An 18,198-nucleotide genomic window follows, 5' to 3' on the forward strand; every position below is an offset into this window, starting at 1 on the left:
GTCTTAATATGTTGCATTGACTTCGGCTGCATTGTCTTTTGCATAATCATTTTCAATTCTTGCATATCGGTAATGTTTGATAGCAGATGCTAACTGGATGTAATACATGAACTGTGTCTCCCAATGAATGTTTTGTAGCAATTTTGACTGACATATTACCAGTGCTCAGCTTATGTACACAACTATTGAGGAATTGTGTGTAATTATCTTTATTGCCATACTGAATACAATTTTGATATCAACTACTTTGATTACCTGTAAACTTTGAAAATGTGAATGTGAAATACTAATTAATATTTACAATAGTATTTCAAAGTTTACCGGATAGATTTTATATACAGTATGTTATGTTTTATAGGTAGATCATTCTGACTTGTAACTTGCATGCTGAAAAAGTGCGTGCATCCCTGATATACATGTATAACGTACATAAATACGTGCTCATATTTTTTTTTAACAGATATAGTAAATAAACATATATTCTACTGTATATTTATAGTCGGAGGTAGATCTTTGGGACTTGGTCATTTTAAAAGTAGCTGGCAGGCAGTTTGGTGAGACACATACCAGACTTGATCGCTGCAACAACAGGCAGTGCTGAATAGCCAGCAGGAAGTACTACACAGAGGTAAAACAGAAAACCACTGCTGGAGTAGGCCAAACAGGGAAAAATACAGGTAGTCACAAGTTAGCAGGTGTGACCAGAAAGCTAGGATACAAGGTACAAAATACAAGGCAGGGAGAAGCATGACGCAAGCATGGATGGGAAGACAATCTGGGACAGGTATGAGCAACCGCGTGGCATTAAGTAGTTCAGCTGATAATTGGATGCAGGTGCGTAATGAGCTCCTCCTGTGCCAGTGGAAGGTGTGCTGCAACAGATGGCAGAGAGAGGGCAGCAACGCAGCACGACAACTGACAGTATGACAGTATCCCCCTCCTTTTAAGGCGCCCACTGGTGGCATACCTGGGTTGTTAGGATGGAGCGAATGGAAGTCACAGATGAGTGATGGGTCGACGATACAGGAGCGGGACACCCAGGAGCGCTCCTCACATCCATATGCCTCCCAGTCAACCAGATACTGCACCCCCCTCCCTCTTCTTCTCAAGTCTAAAATGGCTCTTACCATATAAACTGGCAGACCATCGATCAGGCGACAGATGGCCACCAGAACCTCTGGCCCACCAAAAAATGGGTGCGTTGGACTCCCGGGTGACAGGCCACCTTGGATGTGTGAGCCCACTGCAGCACTTCAGATCTCAGTTCCGGTGGCACAAATAGCTTGTCCGCCAGACACCCCTCAGGTAGCTCTGCTCCCACAGTTTCCTCGGACACCTTCCTCTCTACATCCCACTGGAGGGCTCCAAGCACTCTGGCTGCAGGTACAATGGTCTAGGGCATCCCTTCTACTTCAGCCAGGCCAAACACTCTGGAGAGTGCGTCTGGTTTAATGTTCCTTGAACCGGGTCTGTAGGTTATGGAAAAATTAATCCGGTTAGGAATAATGACCAGCATGCTTGATGAGAATTAAGTCTTTGAGCGGTACAGATGTAGGCCAGGTTCTTGTGGTTGGTAACCACCACAAACGGCAGGGCAGCACCCTCCAGCCAGTGCCTCCACTCCCGCAGCGCCAAAACGATGGCCAGCAACTCCCTATTACCCACATCATAATTGGCTTCCTCTGTGGTGAGGCGACGTGAGAAGAAAGCATGCCTCTGGTCAACCGGGGACCGCTGGGACAAGACGGCTCCCACTCCTGTATCTGAAGCGTCAACCTCGACAAAAAATTGTAAAACGGGGTCAGGGTGAGAAGAGAAGAGAAAGCTGAGTCCATAAGTGGTAACGGATAAATATTCCTAACTGTGATCTCATGAAGCCCACGGTAATCTATGCAGGGATGCAAAGAAGTATCCTTTTTTTCAACTAAAAAAAAATCCAGCCCCCAGGGGGGACGATGAGGGACGAATAAGTCTCCACGGGTGATACGACTACTGGGCTCTCGGGTACCGCTGAACGCAAGCAACTCGCATAGCAATAACTGCCCCAACTACTAAAATGCATCCGGCTCCAATCTATAGAGGGATTATGTACTCTCAACCAAGTTAAGCCTAAAATCACCGGTGCAGATTGGGACAGAATAACAAAGAATCAAATTAATTTGTGGTGGTTACCCGAGAGCCGCAATGTCAAGAGTTCCGGTTGGTAATTAACCACTGGCCGGAGCCGCCCATCTAGAGAATTCACCTCCTTAGGATTAAGCAGTTCCACTATCAAACCCATACTTGTTTTAATGATCCTGAATTTATATACAATTGTCAGCCCCAGAGTCAATCAAGGCATAAACTTCAACACTCTTGCCCCCCTCGCGGTGATCTGCAGCCTCTGCATGGTCTGTGGCGGTGTATTCGCAGCCTGCTCCTCATCCGAATACTCACAGGCAGAGGTAGTGGATCGATCTCTCTGGAGATGTCGATCCTATGACGATACCGGCTGGCTTTCCTTCACAATGTCGGGCAGCAATCCAGGGCGGCATGTTGGTCTGACAGGGCACCGGGCGATACGGTGGTCGGGGGACCCACAGTAGAGGCAGAGTTGGAGACGTCGGCGGCGAGATCGGTGGATGGCTCCATGATGTCCTCGTCGCGTGATATCGCTGCTGCTCTCAACCTGCAACCTCAATCAGCAGAATGTCTCACTTTTATGGAACATAGTAAGTTACATACATAGTTTGATTACATGTTCACGACATGTATTTTTAAAAATAATTTTTGGTTAATTCTGAATTATAAATATATATTATGTGTGTTTTAAAGGGACTGTTTGCAGCGGGTTCTTCCAGCGACCTGCAGAGAGGGTGCCAACATTTGAATCTACGGTAAGCATTATATCCTCTTCCTGCTTTGAGTAGGCTACGCTGTTGTAACACACACACCCGCATCAATTATGTTTGTTGTCAGCTAATAATAACAAAGAATAACAATAAAGTTTACTACTAAAGTTAGCTATCACTGAATGTATAGCCTATCATAACAACAGTGTAAATTAATGTAAATTGTTAGTCAGTTCTCTGAGACTGCATTTGTGTACTGTATGTGCACATGCCACCGACACATAGGTGAATACTAACAGCCATGAATGCCAATTATTTTATTCCATCTGAAAGAAAATGTACGACAATTTATGCAGTTTAAATTGTAATTGTCACAGGATTATTGGACACACAGACAACGTGGGAGCTAAAGCCATGCATTTTGTCGGGATAGGATTCAGCTCACAATGACCCTGTACATCAGCAGTAGAGAATTAATGTATGTATTCTCTTGCTCTTTGCAGGAACATGTGGTAAGTAGATGAGATGCCATCATCCACTGCTTGATAGAGTACTTTGGAGAACCAACTGCAGAACTGATCAAAGATTACCAGGTAAATGTTTGATAGTTTCTTTCATATTTGTCCATTTTAAAGTACAGTTTATTTACCAGCTTTATAATCCAACCTAACAATTCAGCTCTTATGCAGTATGTTTATAGTATCTTACTGTGCTTAAAATGTTTTACTGCGACGTGCAATACAATTTTTGCACCTTATTAGGGCTATGTGCAATCTACGCTACTGCACTTTTCTCAATTGCGCTATGGACTAATGCATGTGAAGAGGACATAGGCAATAATGTGATCTAATAATAATGTGAAGAAGACATAGACAATACGCAGCCATACCTCGCCACTTTGCACTTGGAATTTCACAGTTTTACTCTATCACCGTTTTCCAAAAATATAATAATAAATCATCCCGATTTGGCGTTGAATACGGCCTGGTAAAAAATGCTTGTTTAAGCAAATGTTATGTATTTTTTGCCTAAATGAAGAATTTTTACGCATATGTATGGATAAATGACGTAAAATACAAATACAAGCATAAGGCATTCAGAAGACTTATTTGAAGCTGTGATGATATGTAGTATTGTACACTGGACACTAGGTGTCAGTAATGTTAATGTTGGGTGACACAAACAAGCACCAGACTTGATTGCCAGAACAACAGGCATTTATTGCAGCTTTGAATGATCTCACAACAGCCACAATAATCCCAAACACAAGCTACTGTTGCGGATAAAACTCAACTCTCAACTCACTTCCTGTCCGCCCCTCACTCTGGTCTGGTGTGGGGGTAAAAATGAGCTCTGCCTTCTTTTTGTCCTTGTTTGTTATAAATGTTACTATGTCTAGTGCTATTAAGTTGCATGTGTGTCCGGTCAGCAGTGGTATGTTGCTGCAATGTACTGCAAGATAACGTCAGCCTGTCTAGGCACAACAGGCGGAAATTAGCATTTGGCAAGACTGGCATATTGTGTACATTTTCATGGTCCCTATTTAAAATTTTAATGCAGTGGAACCTTTGTTAGCGTCATTAGTTTGTTCCAGAAGGTCTGACTCTAACAGAAACGGGCACTAACCAAATCAATTTTTTCCCATAAGAAATAAGGTCAATCCAATTAAGCTGTTCCAGAAAGCCAAACATGTTACACTACCACAAAACATCTTTTCATAGTTTTACAATTATAATTTTGAACCATATAAATGCATGAATGGAAAGGAATAAATGAATATGTAAGGTTACTTTTACCTTCATTGAAGACATGATTTTTGACGTGCTGTACCCAAAAACACGATATGGTAGCAAGATCAACCATCACCACCTTCCTGTTTTGCAATGAGTTGTTCACCTCGCACAAAACAAGTTTGCCTTCGGGTACCAGTAAAGTAACCTTTGACTTTTGACCTATAAGGTAGCGGTGTCTAAAAATGCAGCTTTGGGGCCATTTGCGGCCCACACCTAATTTTTTTTATTGCCCTATACTATATTCTAAAAAAAACTACGAGGATTAAGACCACAATGAAAATAATAAAAGGTTATGATTAAAAAAATGAAATACGGAATGTTAGATATCACACTAATATTAATACATAACTATTTGCTAACTAACTGCTGAGCACATTTTGACCCGTTTAATAAATAAAGGGTGAAGAATATCAAACTGCTGACACCCATCAGTTCATTTTTCTGTATTTGGCCCTCGGTGGGAAAAGTTTAGAAACCCCTGCTATAAGCAGAGATGATTCTAGAATCTATTCGGGCCCTATAGGTAAAAATTCACAGGGGGCCCGCTTTGCATATCGCTACTGCTGTAGAAGTTCAAAGTTAGTCAATTTGGCCCCCAATTAGACTAGAATGTAACCAGTATTTTCAGGAAAAATGTGCCCTTTAAAGTCAATTTAATGGTCCAATGAAAACCAGGACGTTTTCATCGCGTTATTAAAAAAAGCCCAGGATGGCCACGACACGTCCTGGGAAAACAGGTCATTTGGTCACCCTAGTTTAACAGAACCATTAAGAAAAATGTACCTTTTCATCGACCAACTTTCTTGTGAGCATCCCGCTCAAGCCTTTATAGACAACATCCGTCAGGTCTGGTGCCATGGTAGCCTGGCTAACTTAAATTCCCTTTTGTCCGGTGAAGTTGCAGCAGTTCTTTTACAGTGTGTATCTGTATGTTTTTCGGGGGTTGTCTATGTTTTTGAAATTTGCAGCGCTTTTATGTCGCAATTGTCTTTGATCCTGCACCCTTTATGTGATTGCAGCAATATTTGTAGTATTTTGCCTTTGCTTTTGGTTTATGGTGTTTGTGTGTAGTTAATATAGAAATTTCATTTTCGGCCACCGTAGAATGACGTTTACTGGAAACTGTGAATGACACTCCTACAGCAGTGTCAAAGTTCATACTGTGGTGCTGCGTTCACAACCCCATAAATCGTTTTATCACGATTGACTTAATACAGTATTAAAGAGACTATAGCTAATTGTATTGCTCAACATTTCACTTAGGGAAAGTGTTTGCTACCCTTACAATTATTTATTTCTAATTCTTTATGTAATATTTATTTATTGTTCCACTTGTTTAAAATGTGGACTGAAAGTTTCCTCTCACGGCGGAGTTTATTATAAGATTCTTGAAGTTCCCAGATTACGCTGAAGGCAGCATAGTTCCCCTTGATAAAATTGAAAGCCAACGCCCAACTGACAGCTTCTCTGCTCCGCCCTCCTTCTTCAAACAGCTATCACGGCTTCTGGAGACTCGCGCTACTGTGCCCGTGACTGATTTGTGCCAGCCTATGGAACTAGTGGAACTAGTTAGCAGGAAAACACGCTAGCTTGTGAGCGAGAGCAGCGGTGCACTCTGGGACATTAAACTCCCCCCGCCCCCGAAGCAAGAGAAAGTTTATTCGTGTTCTTCTGATTTGGTGACTCTGATCTAAAGCCAACCAGAAGTAGAATGGCTGATACGTCTGCGTCCAGTGGTGCCAGCTGCCTGGAGAAGCTGAAAACTTACGTGAAGACCCCGAAAGGTTTTATCCTCGCAGCAGAAATAGTAAGTTACACGCTATACACATACAGCTCTATGCAACGGCTATGAATTACAACGAGTTACTGCATTTACGTAGAATAAAGTTACTTAACTTTTCTATAAGCGTCTGAGCTCGATAACTTCAAAGAAGTTGGCTTTTGAGGTTAAAATGTAGGATTTGTACTTTGGGCTACATTTGTCACTGCATCGGTGTCATACTCAAGACTTACTGTTATGTTTAATGCATTTTTGTCTATATATCAATTGAAAAATTACCACTTACTACGCAGTCATATTACGTCTTATTTTTTTTGTACCAGACTTCATTTGTGTGTGGTAGTAACCAAAATCACTTTCTGACTAAGCCACCTTACATTCCTTCCACTGTATTATACACTGTTACATATATGTGTGTGTGCGCGTGTGTGTATGCATGTATGCATGCATGCATGCATGCATGCGTGTGTGTGTGTGTCATTAACCACTTTGCATTCTATCTTGCAGTATTTCAAAAGTTGTTGAGTTACTGTATATCGCATAATGTTGCCCTTATTTGTTAGCGTCTCGATGTGACGAAAAATATGAAAAGTAGTAGCAGTTATTCACGATTGCCTCTTGAGGAAGACCGTGGTAGTACATTACATCATCAACCAAGGTTACTTTTACTACAGCTTACACACTGGCTCTTTTGCAGCGGAATTGTTTTTTGTATGTACCACAGTAATTTTTGTTGAATATGTTTTGGGCTAAATGCACAGAAACGTTTTTTTTCCCAAAAGGAATATCAGTGTTTCCCTCAGGTCTGGAGTTAATGCGTGGCGATGGTTTGCGGCGGGGGTCGATGATGTCGTTGTTGAATTTGCATAATTGGCCATGACTTAAAGATCAGTGAAACTGAGCTTTGTGGTTCATGTCATAACAAATGTTCAACATTACTTAAAGTTTATAAACCTTCTATTTTCTCATTATTATTTGTTCTTTTTCCCCTTTTCCTGTTCAGCCATAATGGCAGATAGTATTGTTGACCTAAATGCCCTTACATGCTCAACAGATTTGCTCTGCCAGGGAAAAGTGTAAGATAGTCTTCCCCTGTTTATATAGATTTAATTTGACTTTATTTGATGTTTTGTTGTTATGCAAATTTGGAGCGGCCAGACCGGAGCAGGAGGGGATAGAAAAGAAAACAGAGGTGGGGTGCGGGGACAATACAGGGAGAGACAAGAACAACAGCAACAACAACAATTGCAACGACAATAACAAAACAACAGGAACAAACAGGACTACATCAGCAAATGCCTGTAATGGCCATAAAGACCATAATGGAGAGAACAAAATAACATCAACAGCCACAGTGATGTCACTGAATTATATTAGTGGTAACATATTAGTGGTAATAGTAGTAATGAAAATATTAACCATGATAGTGAACAGAATGACAATAACTGTAATGCACACAATTGTAATAACTATAATCATATTGCCGACATCACCATCACTGTAATAAAACCAACAAAATAATAACACCCTGGAGAAATCAGTGAGTTATGTGGGGAAGTATGTATGTACTGTGAGTGTGTATATGTACACGTGTACAGGTATCCCTGTGTATGTGTGCATGTCTTCGTGTGTATGAACGTGTATAAATGTGCGTGTATGTGTGAACGTGTAATTGTCACTGAGAATGTATGAACGGAGAGTGACTGCCTCACACCACCCAGCAAGCCCCGCCCCACACAGCCAGGCCGAGCCCCCACCACCAGAGAGCCACCGGCCCCACGGGGGCGGGCAGAACCAAGACCGGCCCCCCAAGAGCCAGCCCTTCTATCTTATTTAACAACAGAACGTGATGTTATTGACTTATGGCAAGTTGTTTCATTTTGTGCAGCGGTGGATGTTCTTAGGCGCACCTTATTACACGCACAGGCAATTGAAAGAAAAAAAAAAAAGAAAATCATAATGTGTACTGGGCCACGTAAGATAAAGATAACGTACACGTCATTGTACTTATCTCACATTGGAATGCGCGATATAAATGGTGTAACAATATACACTTGGCCTAGGATAGAGATTTTATTGCCCGATCGCAATAATGCATGTGGACAACGCATATCTAGCCGGGTCTCGCAAAATTGAGCAACACCACCTGCAATGCGCTAGCTAGCTAGCGCAGCTAAAGTATGTCGTTCACTGTGCAGTCGCTCCTCTAATTAATACTAATGCTCGCCTCCATGGCAGCAAATAAACAAAATTTCCTACAAGTATCATTATCACTGGGGGACAAGGGGTGGCTATAAGTATGCAAGAGAGTGCAGAAGGAGAAGCCATGCTAACCGCTAAGCTATTTTGAATGTAAAGTAGCAAAACAACAGAAGAATGAGTGCTATGTACACTTTAGAGAAGTCTAGCTAGAACCGTGTTGGAGCAGAGAGTAGCCAGCTATGAACAGGAAATCAGCAAGTAAATTATTAATAAGAGTCTCGAGAGAGCATAATACAACAGCTACACTGTGGGGAGTTTGACGTTAGTGCTTAGTTATTGTTACCTACGTAGACATTGTGTGTTAGCTTACCTGTTATGTGTTGTGCTGTTTATTTTTTGGTTTGTGGTTAACCAAGGTTAAGACTCTGTTTGATGGCCGTATATCTGTTTTCAGTGGAGGAGTCAAGTTAGTTGTTGGCACTTGCTTGCAAATGGGAACGTACCTAATACATTGATATTGTCATAAAGCCGCCCACTGGCCTAAATTCTAATGACAAGCCGTCCAGTCATATTGCTACAATCAAAGTGTGAGCATGGGTGAACATAAATAAAATAAAAAAATTAAATATAGCGCTAAATGTTTTTCGTGGCGGCCCAAATTTAATTGTGGCGAGCTGCCACAAATAAATGAATGTATTGGAAACACTGAATATTTTGGGGGGGTTAATTAACTTCAATCCTCATTATCAATGTAGTAATAACTAAGAGTTTCTCACCTTTTTTTTTTGTTGTTGTTGTGGTCTGGAGCGCATGGGATGAAAAGCATGTGTTCTGGGGGTTGAGGGATCATGAGCAGGGGTTAAGGGTTTCCACCTGTCACTTGTGTGCCTCTGTTTTCTCATTTGGCACCACAGCGCCAAATGCTGAGCATTTATGACACATGGAGGGAGCCCTGTTTAAAAAGGTTTCTACTTATCACCACCTAGTCTGGACCATTAGGACTGTCTCGACTCGCATATATTTTTAGCTCCTTTATGGAAAGTGATCATTTCAACTTTTCAAGTTCCCGCACGATCGCCTTTGTTTAAATTTCATCAGCTTAACACCACAACTGTGGACTATTATCAGCTATCTCACAGCTGTCTGTTAGGCGCTGCAAATAGAAAAAGGAGAAAATGTCTTCTTCAGTGAGAACTCAGTGATTGGAAAGTATCCTCCCAGTCCTTTACACGTCAGGGGACTTCTCAAAGTAAAGTCAGAAATTCCTAGCTGGGTGTGAAGTTTGGGCCTGGGAACAAAGAATTGCTTTTCTACTAAAAGTGAGGAGTCACACCACTTCACCCAACTTTACTGTCTGATAAATGCTTAAGGACGTAATCTTCAATATCACCGCCTGTTATGTTCTTTCTAGTACGAAAAAGAATAGTCGAAAAAGCCAAAACTCTTAAGGCATGTTTTATTTGCTGACTTTACGGCAGCAGCGGCAGCAAATATGTTGATTCAGTCTCCCTGTCAGAGGCATGACCATACATGATACATGCTCTACATAGAACAATGCAGGTCAGGGTCACCCATCTAGTACAAACCTTCCTCTGTCAGGTGGAAGAAATGAGACAACCGTAAACGTGAGTCATACACTGGGCCAGTAATATTAACAATATTACATGTTCACATACACCCAGAAACCGGAAAAGTTCATTGGCGCATGGTGGAATGTTTTTTTCAATGACTAGCTGAGGCAAGTGAACAAAACGGAACTTTCCATTTTGTACCAGACACATGTGCTGTTCTCTTTAGTGACCCACCATAATTGTTGGAGAGGGGGGGTGGGGAAACCGCCATAAAATGTAAGTTACTTCCCTAGCAACTGTTGCTGTTTGGGGAGTCTCCGACCAGTGGACCAGCCCTTGACTCTCATGTATCTGCTGACTATAATTAGCCAACCATTCACAACAGCTTCCCTCTGGTCACTTTGCAAGAGCAGCTTATTATGCTGATGTTGCATAGGGCGCAGTGGACCTTTTCAGATTGGCTCCATGCCAACAGATGTGCCAATGTGCTGACATCTTAAAGGTGTCGGCAGCGTCTCAGAGGCGCTCTTGTTCGGAGGGAGTGTTGTGTAGTGGGTGTTTTCTATGTGGGACCGTCACAGCTGCCGGCTCTGATCGGAATAGAGCCTCTTTGTGTAGGACCGCGTAGGACTTCAAGTACTCCCTGTCTCTCTACTGAGGCAGCCTGTGCCAGGCTGAGAACACGTGAACTAGTGTGGCGGCTGGCTGGGCGGGCAGCGTGCTTGCGTAACAGTTGTGTGCATGGTGAGGGGAAGCAGTAGTGACAGATGCAGGCTGGTGTCGAGTGTGTTACATCATGTGTGGATCATATAGGCTGCAAGGACTTGACACGAGTGTGGCTCTTGGAATAAAACGTAGCAATGTGCAACACTTGCTTTTTTTAGACGCACACCAAGAATAAATCAAATGCAGCAAGTGGATATTGATTGATATATTATGTGATATATATAAGTTAGGGAAAGGAATTTAACGAAATTTGCTTGATCAACTATTTATATATTTTTTCAATTTACATTTTTATGCGAGGAAACAAGGAATTTTATTGCACTTTTTTATGTTTTTTTAAACACCAAAAAAAAAGCAAGTTGAGACAGAGTCAGCAGTGCCTCTGCTGGTGGTAGCTTAGTACTGCACTTACTTTTGCATCCATTGCTTTGACAAAGTCTACAGAATCATCATTACCCTTTATGTGAGTAGAAAGTTATACTGCAGTACCTCAGTTTTTGTTATTACAGTAATCCCCCGTTTCTTTCGGTTTATTGGTTCCAGACCTGATCGTGATAAGAGAATTTCCGCAATGTAGGATGCCTTATTTATAAATGGAATATTTTTGTAGTTGGAGCATAGAAAACCTGTTTACAACCTTCTAAATACGGTTGTTAACATTATTAGAGAACTTTAGACTTTACTGTAACTAACACCCCTATAATCACCTTTACACTCATATTACCCAATGTAGCAGACATACTAAGAGTAAATAAGCCATATAAGACATAACTAAGGCTCATGCTCGTGTGTGTGTTGCTATAAATGTGTTCCCCAGGGGAAGTGGAGTAGTGAGCAGCCAGGTGATGTCGGCGATCCAGAGTTGCGTTTTTATCTTGTCCTGGGTTACGGTCACAACAGCAGCCCGTCTTTTTATTCGAGAATACTGTGCCTCTTGTGAGATAATAAAAGCCTGTTGTTCCAAACATTGCAGTAGCATTACTGACAGGTAGCGACTAGTGTAGAATACTATGTCAACGTCTTTAAAGTCTTTTGAATGCCTTATATTTGTATTTTACTTAATTTAGCCATTGTTATGCTTGAAAATGGTTAATTTAAAAATTGTAACATTAGCTTAAAGGGATCAGATTTTTTGACATGAAGTTGTATGACATCCCCATCAGCAGTGTTGTCCATTAACAGCGACTTACCCCCCACTTGGTCTCCTAAGTCCAGTTCTGGTCGGATTTTGGTGATGAAGAACGTAGTTCCACTTAGTTGCTCATGGCATTTAAGTAAAAAGTTAGGCTTCTCAAAACAATATTGGTTTCTCAGAAAAATCAGACCTCACAAAACGCTCTGCGCAGTGTCGCCTGCATTCATGTGTATGTGATAAACACACTCGCGGTAATACCACACTTTTTCCATCCATCTTCTTTACGTATATGTCAAAGAATGATTCACGAGATGTATTCCATTGTAACCCTCATGTTCAAATAAACTAAACCAAACCAAACCAAACCAAACGTATATGTTCAACAGCGGAAGGAGATGCGAGTGTACTCATCCCATACACATGAATGCGCAGGGATACGACGGGAGACATACAGCATATAACGCAAAGCGTTTTGGGAGGTCAGATTTTTTTTGAAAAGGCATTTTTGAGATGCAAATGTATTACTCTTTTGAAAGCATATTGTTTTGAGAAGCCAAACTCTTTACTTAAATGTCCCCAGCAACGAAGTGGAGCTACGCTCTTCATCACCAAAATCCAACCAGAACTGCCCTTAGTACACCAAGTGGGGGTTAATTCGCTGTTGCTGGACTACACTGCTCATGGGGATGTCATACAACTTTATGTCAAAAAATCAGAACTATCCCTTTAAATATGCATATGTTTTTGACTAATACTACACTGTATTGAAGCATGAAACAGCACATTTTATTAATTAATATATGTTCGAAAAACCGTGATGGAGTGAAGCCGCAAAATTCGAACCACAAAGTGGCAAGGGACTACCATAATTCGTTCCAAAAGGTTTGCTGAAAACCAAGGCAATTTTTCCCATAGGAAATTGTGTTAATCCAATTAAACCGTTCCAGACACCCAAACATATTAACAAAAAATACATTTTATTGAGAATAAGGCCAGTCTTACATCCAGAAAACAATGTGAAACAATTTGAAATGATGAATGGGTGCAACTTATTGTTCATGCAGACTTCCCATACATCCTGGTGAGATTGAACTCAATAGCATTTCACACCTTTTTTTTTATCTAAAGTGCTGGTACTCGCAACTTTCTTGGGCCCCATGGCTAGTTATTTAGCAGTTGCATTCAATGAAAAATGCACAGTGAGTCCAGTAACGGGTAGGGTTCTTTGTACGAGCACTCGATTTTGCGGAACGATACAGTAGAGGACAAACTGACTATTTTGGTACATACAATACTGTACAAAAACCGAATGGTAAGAAAACTGGGGCAGACGAAAATCGAGGTTTGACTGTAATTTTAAGACTCTTTTAATACTTGACTGGTTTTAAACAAATTTCTCATTTTCTGTTTATTTGTTATTATAAATAATAGCAGCAATTAAAAAAAACAAAAACTTTTAAGATCTGTCAGTAAAATGTAATGAAAGTGCCGCCAGTAAACATACAACAACATATACCAGTTTGTATTTCAAGAAAATGACTGACATACTGTACATGTTTTCCAGCATGTTGGCTGGAAATTTATTTATTGTAATAAACCTTTTTCTGTAGACATGCCATCACAGATTTATCATGGTTTTGCAAGGAAAAGTGGGCAAATATTGTCAAGTGACGATGTGGCATGCTGCTAGACTACCCAAAAAGGACTGAACGCTGCTATTAAAGAAGTATTGCTGCATTGTATCAGTTTTAGGGGGCTGCACACAACCAAATTGTATTTTTCACTGAGAAATGTAATTGTACAGGTTATAGATCACGTTGTTTTCAAAAATATTTAATCTGGTGTCATTTGACATCATAAAAAACTAGTATGAATTTTGACATGCGTGTACATCCTGGATACATTGCATTATATGTTGCCCTTGTTTGATAAGGAGTTAAAATGTTTGCTCATTTTTAATGTCAATGGAATGGAAAATCAATGGAATACAGCACTGTTACCAAGTCCAGGCTTTAAAATGGATGTCTAATCTTTTGTGCATATTGTTTGAATGCATGTGCCCACACAGTTTGACAATAGCGCAATTGAAAGTGGGCTGATTGTTGGCAGCTGTCGTGTATGATGTATTATTTTTCTTCCAAGCTGGCAAGACTTTAGTGGAAAGGATCGAGAAGAATGCAGGCCTTCTTTTTCCCTCATATGGAAACAACTTGGTTGATACACACACATCAGTGTTCTCAAGTATTGTCATAGTTGTGGGAACTCTTATGATGTAGAGATGCCTCATGGAGTGTGATAATGACAATTACCCTCCTTCATCCACCCTCACAGCTCATCAGCTTCATCATCATCATCTGCTACGCCGCATCCCTCTATGGAGGCTACTCTGCTGTGGCCATCTGCGAGATGGTTTTCGCCATGGTCTTTTTTGGCATCTTTATGATGGAGCTGGACAAGCAGATTCAAGTGGTCAACTGGGTGTGGAGTGTAAGAGTGCTGTCATACATACGCATTGGCACACTTGGTGAGCAAAAACCTCACCTTCCCCTTTTTTTTTTTTTCTTCTCAGGATCTCTTCAGAGCTGGCATTGGTGCAATCCTTTACGTCATCACTTCTCTAGTGTGTGTGATTGGAGGAGCCGGGGATGGTGCTCGCATTGCAGGCGGGGTCAGTTGAGCTGGTGCACATATGCGACCAACCTTTTGTACGCTTGTGACAACGAGAAACTATTTACATTCATTATTTCAATTACTGTCAATTTTGAGTAACTTGTACTGTATACTATAAGTTTGACACACAAACCACAATCAAATTATTTGCAGCTCATAAATCTTGTGTATGCTGGTGTCAAGTTAACCAAGTCAGGTTAACTTTTGCTATGACGCTTGTCAGGCGTTTCAATGGGTGTAACTGCTAAGTGTTGTGGTGAAGTTATTCATGGCTTACTGTCAAGTAATCACAGAGGTTAAAACCCAAGTGTCTGGTTTAACAAAGCATGGTCACTGTTAATAGCAGCAGTCAAACTATTGCCACAACTGTAGCCGCTCAATATCATAGATGCTGTATATCCACAGCTCAACAAGTGAGGGGTTGTAAAGACTATCCGAGTGTGATGAGCAACACTTGCATCAAGTGTCATGTCTGTTTAGCCATGTATGACGAGTCACAAGGACTCTCTTTTTGAAAGCTACAGTAAGTAGTAGTGTTGTGACAGTTGCAAAAATGTAAAACATGCTACCAAGTAATGCAGAAATAGACACGTTTGTTGCGTCTTCTATTTGCAATGTAAAACAAAACAATGAAGCAGGAGTATTGTGCTTAATTAAATTCCTGTGTTGTTCCTCAGGTATTTGGTTTGATTGCCGCTCTGCTGTTTGCTTATGACACCTACACCATCTTCTTGCAAATCAAGAGCACCAGGCAGCACACAGCAGCCGCCACTGGTGAGCGCGTACAGGGTTCATTATAAAATGCACTTTAAGAATGAAAATTCTGAAATATATTTCCTTGTTTTTTTTTGTTTTTTGTTTTTTTTAGACGACAGAGTTTAAACACTCCAATGAGTGTCCCCCTGTTGAGTATGCAGCGGAACAACAAGAGGACCCTTGTGCAGAAGAGGGGAGGGGACGATGGAAGTAAAAAGAACAGGTCACAAATAAATCCATGTCACTGTAGGGTGTCAACTGAAGCAATTTCTTCTTTATGAGGAGGATGACGGTAGCGGCACTACACATCTGTGCTCGCACGTCAGTCTGCTATGGGAGGAACGCCGCTCACAAACCTCATCGTACCACTAAAACTCAATGTGTTATCCGATCTAAAAAGGGAAAACTGTAAGCGATAGGCAATGTAAAACTTTGCCTGATGTTGTCCAGCAGCTTGTGTCATATGAATTTCTATTTTTAAAAGGACTACTGCAGTTGGTAGTGACTGTATCATTTAAACATGTGTATCGGTGCCTTACGGATTATTTAACATCAGATTTATGAACTTAATGAGTGTCATTCTCATGAGGCTTCTTTTTTTATGCTTCTTGCAGCAGGTTTTAACCAATGTCCTTCACATTCTCATTCAATTTAACCTATTTCGTCAGTCATTCTAAATTCCAGAATCCTAAACACTTGAAGTCATGTACCTGCTTTGATCTAGAAATCTTATACTGCCTCCATTTGAACTGCTGACGTCCACTCGCCATTAATTACAATCTTTAATGAACTGAAATGATGTGTCATAATGTTACCGCGAGGTTCTACATTTCCACTCTAATTTGTGCCCTTTTTGTTCTGTTTCTAGGACATGTGTATAGTGCAAAATGCATTTTTCTTAGTCCAGCTTTACCCTCTAGTTCTTTCGGGTTTTTATTCAACCTCTCTGCATCCTGTGACAGTACACGTCACAGAAAATCATTATGTGCAAATGTCATATTATGTAGTTGAATTATTTGATTTGAGTAATGAGATTTGGAAATGTGTGACTTGTTATCTCAACTTCCTTGTTCGTTTATTCAAGAAAACCATGCCTTATTTTGCTTTCTAACATGCTTTACAAGAGTCATCACAATGTAATGCCACAAGTCAAAGCAGCTGTGTTTTGGGAAATAAAAGCCATTGTTGCAACAAAGGAAAACTCACTTGTTAGTTGTTTTTACAGGTGATGTAACTACAACCCCTGGCAAAAATTATGGAATCACCAGTCTCGGAGGATGTTCATTCAGTTGTTTAAATTTGTAGAAAAAAAGCTGATCACAGACATGACACAAAACTAAAGTCATTTCAAATTGCAACTTTCTGGCTTTAAGAAACACTAAAAGAAATCAAGAAAAAAAGATGTGGTAGTCAGTAACAGTTACTTTTTTAGACCGATCAGGGGGAAAAAATTACGGAATCACTCAATTCTGAGGAAAAAATTATGGAATCACCCTGTAAATTTCCATTCCCAAAACTAACACGTGCATCAGATTAGATCTGCTCGTTAGTCTGCAGTTAAACAGGAGTGATCACACCTTTGAGAGCTGTTGCACCAAGTAGACTGACATGAATCATGGCTCCAACACAAGAGATGTCAATTGAAACAAAGGAGAGGATTATCAAACTTCTTAAAGAAGGTAAATCATCACGCAATGTTGCAAAAGATGTTGGTTGTTCACAGTCAGCTGTGTCTAAAATCTGGACCAAGTACAAACAACATGGGAAGGTTGTTAAAGGCAAGCATACTGGTAGATCAAGGAAGACATCAAAGCGTCAAGACAGAAAACTTAAAGCAATATGTCTTGAAAACAGAAAATGCACAGCAAAACAAATGAGGAACAAATGGGAGGAAACTGGAGTCAATGTCTGTGACCGAACTGTAAGAAACCGCCTAACGGAAATGGGATTTACATACAGGAAAGCTAAACGAAAGCCATCATTAACACCTAAACAGAAAAAAACAAGGTTACAATGGGCTAAGGAAAAGCAATCGTGGACTGTGGATGACTGGATGAAAGTCATATTCAGTGATGAATCGCAAATCTGCATTGGGCAAGGTGATGATGCTGGAACTTTTGTTTGGTGCCGTTCCAATGAGATTTATGAAGACGACTGCCTGAAGAAAACATGCAAATTTCCACAGTCATTGATGATATGGGGCTGCATGTCAGGTAAAGGCACTGGGGAGATGGCTGTCATTACATCTTCAATAAATGCACAAGTTTACGTTGACATTTTGGACACTTTTCTTATCCCATCAATTGAAAGGGCGTTTGGGGATGATAATGCATCTTGCCATAGAGCAAAAACTGTGAAAACATTCCTTGAAGAAAGACACATAAGGTCAATGTCATGGCCTGCAAATAGTCCGGATCTCAATCCAATTGAAAATCTGTGGTGGAAGTTGAAGAAAATGGTCCAACCTGCAAAGCTGATCTGGCAAAAGTAATCAGAGAAAGTTGGAGCCAGATTGATGAAGAGTACTGTTTGTCACTCATTAAGTCCATGCCTCTGAGACTGCGAGCTGTTATAAAAGCCAGAGGTGGTGCAACAAAGTACTAGTGGTGTGTTTGAAGTATTCTTTTGTTGTTTTTTTCATGATTCCATAATTTTTTCCTCAGAATTGAGTGATTCCGTAATTTTTTCCCTCTGATTGGTCTAAAAAGTAACTGTTACTGACTACCACATCTTT

The 18,198-nt window shown here is 40.7% G+C and overlaps 1 protein-coding gene and 1 long non-coding RNA gene across 3 annotated transcripts; one reads left to right on the top strand and one right to left on the bottom strand.

Annotated features, from left to right (window-relative positions):
• Nucleotides 1–278: 278 nt before the first annotated feature.
• LOC129179081 (uncharacterized) lies at nt 279–5,576 on the bottom strand. 2 transcript variants are annotated; one of them, XR_008569893.1, is made up of 3 exons: nt 5,408–5,576; nt 2,437–2,668; nt 279–1,469 (listed from the first exon to the last, which is right to left on the bottom strand). It is a non-coding gene; the product is annotated as an uncharacterized LOC129179081 (long non-coding RNA). The 2 variants fall into 2 exon arrangements; XR_008569900.1 differs by having other exon boundaries at nt 2,437–2,675.
• A 516-nt stretch (nt 5,577–6,092) lies between these two features.
• Nucleotides 6,093–16,654, top strand: plp2b (proteolipid protein 2b). Its single transcript, XM_054798960.1, has 5 exons — nt 6,093–6,431; nt 14,370–14,525; nt 14,608–14,706; nt 15,386–15,482; nt 15,577–16,654. The coding sequence occupies exons 1-5, from the start codon at nt 6,336–6,338 to the stop codon at nt 15,588–15,590; spliced, it is 462 nt and encodes a 153-aa protein (XP_054654935.1). The 5' UTR covers nt 6,093–6,335; the 3' UTR covers nt 15,591–16,654.
• The last annotated feature ends 1,544 nt before the right edge of the window (nt 16,655–18,198 follow it).

This window comes from Dunckerocampus dactyliophorus, chromosome 1 (assembly GCF_027744805.1).
Source record: "Dunckerocampus dactyliophorus isolate RoL2022-P2 chromosome 1, RoL_Ddac_1.1, whole genome shotgun sequence".
NCBI lineage: Eukaryota > Metazoa > Chordata > Actinopteri > Syngnathiformes > Syngnathidae > Dunckerocampus > Dunckerocampus dactyliophorus.

What these genes read in the sequence shown, in the direction of transcription:
- plp2b (XM_054798960.1), top strand. Translation starts at nt 6,336, where the DNA reads ATGGCTGATACGTCTGCGTCCAGTGGTGCCAGCTGCCTGGAGAAGCTG. An exon ending in TGGTCAACTGGGTGTGGAGT is followed by an intron (nt 14,526 to 14,607) that starts GTAAGAGTGCTG and finishes TTTTCTTCTCAG; the next exon opens with GATCTCTTCAGAGCTGGCAT. An exon ending in GTGCTCGCATTGCAGGCGGG is followed by an intron (nt 14,707 to 15,385) that starts GTCAGTTGAGCT and finishes GTTGTTCCTCAG; the next exon opens with GTATTTGGTTTGATTGCCGC.